This window comes from Poecilia reticulata, linkage group LG16 (genome assembly GCF_000633615.1).
Source record: "Poecilia reticulata strain Guanapo linkage group LG16, Guppy_female_1.0+MT, whole genome shotgun sequence".
Classification (NCBI taxonomy): domain Eukaryota; kingdom Metazoa; phylum Chordata; class Actinopteri; order Cyprinodontiformes; family Poeciliidae; genus Poecilia; species Poecilia reticulata.
The window spans coordinates 12895659-12904835 of NC_024346.1; the positions used below are offsets into that span (position 1 = coordinate 12895659).

A 9177-nucleotide genomic window follows, 5' to 3' on the forward strand; every position below is an offset into this window, starting at 1 on the left:
ATAATCACAAACTAGAGTTAGCAAAGACACATAATTGGAAGAAAGTAATAAAGAATAATTGAGGCTCTCCTCTTAAAATATCACCAACTCCCACAATAACTTTGTTATTTGGATTGAGTTACTGCAATAAATTTGCCTGAATGAAGCAGTCGGATGACGCAGCACGAAGCTCAAGGTTGAGGAGCGATGCAGCCCACTTTGAGGTTGACGAAATTGTTTTGCCAGCTTTTCCAGGAAGATAAAATGAGTCTTTGCAGGCGATGGATGAGCCAGTGTTGATAACCAGAAAGCATAAGGCGGCGGTAAGCGTTGGCAGGATGGTGGAGTACCGACACGGGCTGCTACCATTGAGGACGAGCCAGTTGGAGCTTTTCAGAGTGAATAAGAAAATCACTTCCACACTCTGCTGGAAAATACTTTTCTCAGACAGTTTTAAGAGGAGAAGGTTTGCAGTGTGTGTTGAGGTCTCATGCTTTATGTGGGTCACTGCTGCATCACATGGACCCACACTCCATCACATGCTCTGCTAGCTGAGGCCTGAAAGATGGCCGACAAATGACCTGAGAAAACTCCTCACCTGACTGACATCCTGCTGAGAACTTGTTGGCCTCTTAAAGAAAAAGGTTAATGGGGTGGCAGACTGATAAAACTCTGTGAAAATGTTTTTTAAAGGGCAGCTATTATGCAAAATTCACATTTTGCAAGTTTTTGTACTTCAATTTAAGACTCAATTGCTTCTAAAAGCAGCCCAAGTGCATAAAAAAAACATCAGGCCATTTTCTGGCAGTAAGTTAATCTTTTTTTAGTGTCTGAAAAATTTGCCGTTTCAAAAACCTCCAGATTTAGTCACACTCGACGCTGCACCGTTTCATAGCGACACCAGTCAAATCCATTCCCATTATCTAGCAACCCAAGCTGAGCTCCAGGACATTTGGTCTGCTAGTTTTAACGCTGTATGTGCCGTACAATGACTGCTGGACAAGACAAGTGTTTTGTTGTCGACTTATCAATCAGAAACCATTTTCTGCATTCTTGTTGGTTGTGCAGAAGGCTCTATTAATGCTTTTCAAAGATGTGCAGTTGCATGCTTTGCATCTTCTTTTAGTATAAATCCAGATTAGTTGGTCCTCAAAGCTAAAGCGAACAGCTAGCATCACGCTGGGTCCATGGGAGGATGGATGTTGTCAAATTTAGAGCATAGATGGAAGAAAACCTGCAAGAAGCTGCTAAACATCAGACTGGAATAAATGTTCTACTTCCAGTAATGCAAAGATATCTGACTGAATTTGAGCTCTTTTGCAAAGAATGGTCATAAAATTCAGTCAGCGAAGCTGCGAGATGCGAACCCACAGTGGTGGCTTAAGGGGTTGAATACAAACGAATAACAATTGTTTAAGTCTTGAATATTTTACAACCTGTGCATTATTTTCATTCCTCTTCAGTCATTTACTTTGTGTACCATCTATACATACAATCTCAGTAAAACAGTGAAATATGGAGCTGTGCTGTGAAAGTTTTGCAAGGTACATATCTTTTTACCACTTCTTTTCACAGAACATCAGTGTTTATTAAAATATGATCTACATGTATATTGAAATACAACTCACATTTTATGTAGGAAAACAAATAATTAGGGACAGTTTTTACCTTTGAGGTTTTATACTCTAGTTAAACATTCAGCTTTGATGTATAGGCTGACCGATTGTAGTCTTTGTTAAACAATGTAATGAGGAATACAATTCATCTCATAATTATGCATCTGCCGTAGCTGTTTGCTCCTAACCTGTGCAAAATGTAAATCAAACCCTTCTTTAGACTGTTTTTGTCTGCAGAGCTTATTTTCAGTCAGCTGGCACCACGCTAAAGAAAAAAGCTAATGTTTCTGAAGTCTATTAAATTTCGGCAGGAGATAATTGCGTGTGCCTTCATGAAACCCATTTGCTAATTGTATTACCACCTCGTCGCTCAGATCCGCGAGAGCCCAGTTAAACCCGTAACACGCTACAGCCACGTGTTGCAGCTTTCTGCAGGATCATGTGTTGGGGCCGGTTGGGTCTCTTGGCCCGGTGTCTAACCATGTGGAAGTGATTGTTAGCTCAAGCTGTTTTTAAGGCACATTAGGGAGACCCTGAGAGGGAAAACAGGCCGAGCTGCGAACATAAAGTAAAACAGAAAATGAGTGAAAGGTGCATTGCTGCATTGCTGCAGTGCTGCGCTATAAACTGGGGATGAATCAGCTTTCAAGGTTTAATGGACCATATTTCTCTTCCCCTGAAAAATTATACAGCATATTGGATACGATGGAGTGAAGAAAATTGGAGAATTTAGCATTTGCAGAAGATATTTAACTAAACAGAGCAGGCTGGTGCATTCGGGTCCAAAGTGAGCCCGGCTGCATTTCTCCTTCCTCCTCCGTCACAGGACTCTGGGTGGACCGCTAATGTGTTGATTTAATCCCAGCTCCCAGTTGTATGAGCTCACCCACAAGCAGACGGGGGAAGGGGCTGATTTTTAAATCCCAACGTCACCGTCAGTTTAACCAAGTTGATCTTGTGATTTGTTTTAGTGGTCGGCGCAGCAGCTTTTGTTTTCAGAGAGGCCCCCGTAGCGGTCAGAGCGTGGTTGTGGCCTGGAAGTTTGTTCCAAAAGACCGGTCCAACCTCGCAGATTCACGGCCAAGGCTGTGGTCTCCTTGTGGCCAATATGTGGTGCTGGTAAAAGCTCCTCTCCTCCGGGTGGATTGAGGGAGGGTTCGCACTGGGAGGAAATGTTTGATGCATGTGTGTGGTCACGATAAAAGCTCTCAGCGAAGATCCAGAACTGACAGTGAGCACCAGATCCGGGAGGTTTTACTCCTTCCATGTTATTCCCCCTCTTCGTGAGCTGGATGCTGTCTGTGCTTTTCGTCAGTGTGCATATCCAAGTCTCTTTCTTGCAGTGTATTTCTTGGTCAGATTCACTGCTGCAACTTTGTGAATCTTCTTTGATCGCCATTATTATGTATGTAAGGTTGTGCTGAGTCCTCCGCACGTTGCCAACGCTGAGGTTTTAGGTTTAGTGGAGGGACTTGTATTTTTGCCTCTTTTTTTTATGTTTCAATTTGATGGACCAGCCTTGAAAGTGAGTTTTACTTTTTTACTTAAAAAATAATTGATCTTCTGTTTTTCAGGCTGAGCACCGGAGAAGGGGATGGAGCGTGGTGTCCAGCAGCACCAGTCTTCCCCAATGAGTCAGAGTACCTTCAGGTCAGTTTCTCTGTTTATTCAGTGTTCCTTGCTTATCTGTGAGAAGAATAACAATTATTCAAAGGGATTCAAGCGCTTACAAAAACCACCCAGCTGTGTTTTGGCAATAAGCTGATGCTTTTTTGGAAAAGCAGCCATTTCGAAAACCTGCCCGAGTCAAAATCAACTGACACTATGCCGTTACCTAGCAACCCCAGCCAAGCCCAGCCCATCACCTAGCAACCCAAGCAGAGCTCCATTATGTTTGGTCAGCTGGTTTTACTGTTGGATGTTTTGTTGAGTTACCATCCAGAAACCACTTGCTGCATTCTTGAATTAAAATCAACTCACAGAAATAAAATCCCATTTTTTAAATGGTCAAACTTTTATCCTTCATTCTCAAAGTTAAAATGACATTAAATAAATCTTACAATGTAACATTAACATTCATTACTGATATGAAAGGTTATTTTAACAGAAGAAACAATTTTTGCTTTTCTGTTTTTACATAAAAATAATTTTTCCTTTCATCTCTTGTGTAAATACTATGAAATAAAGATCCATAGATCATATATTTGTGGCAATTAAAATTTTTATTTAAGAACTATAGTTAGATGTATTACAAATATTTTCAATCAGCTTTTCCTGCCATGAATCATCATTATTTATATTAGGAGCAGAAGTGGCGTCACACTGTGTGCTAGAACAGCGTTTTTCAACCACTGTGCCGCGGCACACTAGTGTACCGTAAGTGATCGTCAGGTGTGCCGTGGAAATTATCCAATTTCACCTACCGTATTTTTCGGACTATAAGCTGCTACTTTTTTCCTACAGTTTGAACCATGCGGCTTATAGCCCGGTGTGGCTTTTCTGTGAATTTTTCTTCAACCACCAGGGGGCTCTTTAACAGGAAGTGAATCATCCATCCACCCATGGATGGAGGGTGGGGTTGGCAACCCTCCCGATCCCACTGTCCCTTAGTGGGGTCGGGAGGGTTACCGGTGCCTATCTCCAGCTAACGTTCCGGGCGAGAGGCGGGGTCACCCTGGACAGGTCGCCAGTTTGTTGCAGGGCAACACAGAGACACACAGGACAAACAACCATGCACACACACACTCACACCTAGGGGCAATTTGGAGAGGCCAATTAACCTGACAGTCGTGTATTTGGACTGTGGGAGGAAACCGGAGTACCCGGAGAAAACCCACGCATGCACAGGGAGAACATGCAAACTCCATGCAGAAAGACCGGGGCTGGGAATCGAACCCAGGACCTTCTTGCTGCAAGGCAACAGCTCTACCAACTGCGCCGGAAGTGAATCATTGGAAGTAAAAATTGGAAATCAAAGAAGAACGTGTTGTTGTGTTTGATTCCTATTCAAGACACTTTGATACGAATGAATATATATGTAATAGAGTATCTTTACTACAAAGTATCTTTGTTTACATTTTTGCTTGTTGGTGTGCCTCGTGATTTTTTCAATTAAAACGATGTACCTTGGCTCAAAAAAGGTCGAAAAACACTGTGCTAGAGAGTAGCTGCCATAATAGTAGTTGCTATTTTTAAAGCTGAGTTGACATTCAGCATCTTAGTGATTAGTGCAGTATATAATGAGCATTACAAACTACAAACAACAATCTGTCTGTGTTCTCCAAATATTGTTGCTGCCTAAATGAACAGCTGATTGCTTTTAAAGAGTTTTATATAATTTCCTGACTACATTTTCAAACATCTTGCTTCATTTTGTTCAGTACTGCTTGATTGCACCAGTCATTTCAAGATGTTGATTATGTTTTTCCATGGTCGCTCTCTTATTTGTAATACAGTGTTAAATCTTATTTATTCATTACCAGTAATGTGTGGCAATCCTTCCTGGCGTTGCAGGATTGGAAATAAATGGCTTCACCTGCATTTTGTGAGCTGACTTTCCTGCTCTTTAAGTTTTTAAAAATTCACCCCTGAAGTGAAGCTACTGGTGCAAAAAGGTTTTCTTGTTGTAGTGGGTGGAAAACCACCATGTGTTTTATACATTTTGCTGGTTCTGCTTTACAAATCCCCAATGGCCAATGTAGCTACAATGTAAAAAAAAAAAAACACCCTACAACTTAATCCAAGTAATATTGCTAACTAATTGTTATGTGCTCCCTTAGCAATCACTGTGAGTTGGTGTTAGATTAGATGAGCAGAAGGGATAATTTAACTTTAATTGTTTGTATAAATCTGGTTAAATGGTCACCCTGTTGATATTAGACTGCAGAGGATGAAACATGCATTTCAGGTTCAACTTTTTATATTCTACCACAGTCAGTATTTCTCATTGTTCATTCTTGTTGAAGGACGTGTTGTTAAAATTAAAGTAAATTCACAACTTGATGTGAAAGGAAAAAGATGCACATTTTCTAGAGAATATTAGTGAACAAGCAGCAGGGATGTTTAAAGCAGATTAGGTAAACAAGACATTGCTTTCCACTGGCAGATTATTTTAATTATTGACCGTTTGTAATTACGTCACTTAACATTCGAGGCGCCATGATGGACGTCGGAAGTGATATTGAACTGAAACTGTTTTCCAAAGATGTTTTTGTCGTTTTATTCATGGCTTTTACTTGTTCGAGTCGAGCTAATTTATCTGAGAACGTAACACACCTGGTTGGGGCTCATAGACAGCGGTATTTACAAAAGTTTTAAAAAGCTAGTTTAGAAACCGACCCGTACCTCCGCCCTCCTGACTTATTGCTCAAATTACCGACATAGCCTGAATTCACACCACAAGATTTATATCACTGTCATAATTGGCGTTTCCCCTTACAGCAGAGCAGCATTAAAACCTACAAAAGACGAGATGCTAACTAGTTTTTTCCATACATGCTAGGCTACATGACGTTGCTGCACTGTCTCCATGGTTACCAATGATTAGAGACGCACCTTCTCTATAATGTGATGTTTGATATCTTTCTAATTTTACTCATAAAGCAAATGAACGTTAATTTTCTTACCTTGTAAAAAGTGTTCTCTGCAAATCTGCGATTACATCGAGGGTTGACGGTCACTGATTGACGGCTGGTCATTGCTGCATATATCTACCGTCATTAAAAGTTCTAACATAAAATGACAAGTTTGGTTTGCATCCTTCTCTGTTTGCGCAGCCGACCGCGCAGCATCCTGTGTCCATTTCAAAGCAAAATCATCTAAATAGACGCTATGTTACGCTGCAGATGTCTGCTTTTAGACTCGCTTTAAAAGATCGCATTGGTTGTTTTGACGTCCGTCATGGCGGTGTGGGCGGAGTTCTAGAGAGCATGACGTCACATGCAAAGGGTCAAAAGCTAGTACTTAGTGAAGCTGTTGGTGTATTAAAGTGTGCTGTACTCGTTTAGAGCAAAGCATATCCATGTTTGAATGGATGTACCAGCATGGCTGCACTTGAGCTACAAACAAGAAAGGGTGAAAATTTTAGTTTCAGGATAAACAATACCGAGAAATACCACAACCTTGTGGCTGTAACTTTATTTTTGAAAGATTTGAAATACTATTTTTCTTTCGCTTCACAATTATGCATCACTTTGTGTTGGTATGTCACATAAAGTCCCCTAAACAATTTAGCTTTATTGCTCCGATATGAACGAATGTGATACTTTTAAAGGGCACTGTACATGTTTTTCACCAGAAAAGCGTCTTAGCCAGAATCCTTCCTTACTCGAAGTTTGAAAGCATAATCCGAGCGAGCATTCCTCTGGCTGATCCATTGTAACTGTATCTACTTTTTAAATGGGAAACAGTTGTTTTATAATGTCAGACAAATATGTAAACTTGGAGAGTTGGACAGCTTTAAGGTTCTGTATTTCAGAAAAACAAGGCATCCTGTTTCACCTGTAACTTCAAAAAGAACGTATTATGCAAAATTCACATTTTGTACCTTTTTGTATTTTCATTTTCATGAAAATGCGACCCAAATTTTCATTTGGGTCTCAACTACTTCGGCACATGAAAAAAAACACTCAGGTGATGTTGGCAATAGGTTGTTTTTTACTGCCTGGCAAACGAGCTGTTTCAAAAACCTTCAGAATATAAAATCACAAATCTGCATGCACTGCCCCTCTCCTAGCAACCCTTTCAAAGCCCAGTCTGTTACCTAGCAACCTGTGGCAAGCCCAGCCCCTCACATAGCAACCAACCTAGCAACCCAAGTGAGCTCCAGCACTTTGGGCAGCTGCTTTTATTGCTGTACAATGGCTGCTGGAAAATACAAGTGAATTGATGACTTATCATTCACTTGCTGCGTTCTGTTTAGTTCTACTGCTTTTCTAAAATGTATGGTTGAATAATTGTTCAGTTGGCAGCCATTTTCATGCGAGTGTAAACATTGACCTGGGAGGCATGGTCAGCAGCAGCTTATTTGGATTTAAAGTGACAAGAGGCCATAAAATGGCTCATTCTGAAAGGAGCTCAGAATAGGAAGAACTGACCAGACTAAAATCTCATTATCTAACAATGATTTTGTGCAAACAATGTAATGAACATTTTTTGTTTAGCCTATAGACCGTATGCTAACCGGTTCAAGGAAGCATAATAGGTCACCTTTAAAAAGAAGCAGGTGGAGAAGAAAGAAAACACAGAAATAATAAATGACTTATTTTAGACTGTAACGTTTTTGAAAGATGACTTGTTCTGGGACACTTGTGTTAATGATGTATTTCCTGTAGATCGACCTCCACAAACTCCACTTCGTGGCTCTGGTTGGTACCCAAGGTCGGCACGCTGATGGTCACGGCCAAGAGTTTGTCCGCAGTTATCGGCTCCGTTACTCCAGAGACGGAAAGAAATGGATCACTTGGCAGGACCGCTGGGGACAAGAGGTCAGTCAGCAGAAATGCATCCATCTAAAGAAAGTGTTTCATTAATTAGACAGGAACAACTCTGAACACAAGTGCAAAAAGTAAATGTCAAAAGGAGCCTGAGGGTGAGCTAAACTATTGAAGAGAAATTGATCTGTGTCTTCAGGTTGTTGAATATTAATGCTCTTTACCTGACTGTTTTATTTATAGCTAATCATTGATTGCTGTTGTGAAGATAAGTGCAAAGAAAACCTTAACTTTTAGCATTCGGCACATGTTAAGTGTTTTCCTTGTTGATAAGCCATGCTCTGGGTTTCTGGAAATTCAGCCCCCCATTAAGCACCGTCTAGACGAGGAGTCACTCACTTTGTTCTCCACTTTCAGTTGTCGTCTGATATCAACTCGATCTTAGTGGTCAGAAGGTAATCAGCATTTCCAGACATGTTCATGAAGTTATATTTGTCTGACTGGGACAACATGTCCAAGTGTCTCCAGGCACCTGGTCCTGGCAGAGTTTCTGATTGTGGAGCAAAAATAGATTGACTCAATGACATCCATCCATCTTTCAGTCCATCCATCAATCTGTCTTTTCATTCATCTTGTCTTTTTCTATACATTAACCCATCCCTTGATTTGCCCCATCCATCCATCAGTCTGCCCATCCTTTCATCTGTCCATTACTTTATCCTTCTAGCTTTTCACTCATCTTTTGTCTTTTTCGGTCCATCCATTCTCCCATCCCTCAGGTTGTCTCCTTCCATCCGTCTTTGCATCCATCAGTCTGTCCTTTCATCCATCCATCAGTTCATCCGTCTACCTTTTATTCATCCACCCATCTGTTGGTTTGTCCCTATCCGTCACGCATTTGTGTCCATCTATCTATCCAATTAATCCATTCATCCACCCATCCATCATCACTGTCATTCTTTTCATCCATCATTAGTCCATCCATCATCTTTTCATTTTTCCTCATTCCCCCATTTTCCATCCATCCATCAGTCAGTTTTTTAATCTATCCATTTGTCCATCCATCCATCCATCCATCCATCCATCCATCCATCCATCCATCCATCCATCCATCCATCCATCCATCCATCCATCCATCCATCCATCCATCC

The 9177-nt window shown here is 40.9% G+C and overlaps 1 protein-coding gene across 5 annotated transcripts in view; it reads left to right on the top strand.

Moving 5' to 3' along the window:
* The window catches only part of ddr1 (discoidin domain receptor tyrosine kinase 1), a 91221-nt gene that overhangs the window by 48464 nt on the left and 33580 nt on the right, over positions 1 to 9177 (top strand). For all 5 annotated transcript variants that reach the window (XM_008431352.2, XM_008431354.2, XM_008431357.2 and 2 more), the window contains exons 4-5: positions 3170 to 3245; positions 7928 to 8080. In XM_008431352.2, coding sequence (XP_008429574.1) covers positions 3170 to 3245; positions 7928 to 8080 — 229 coding nt within the window. The remainder of the gene's footprint in view (positions 1 to 3169; positions 3246 to 7927; positions 8081 to 9177) is intronic.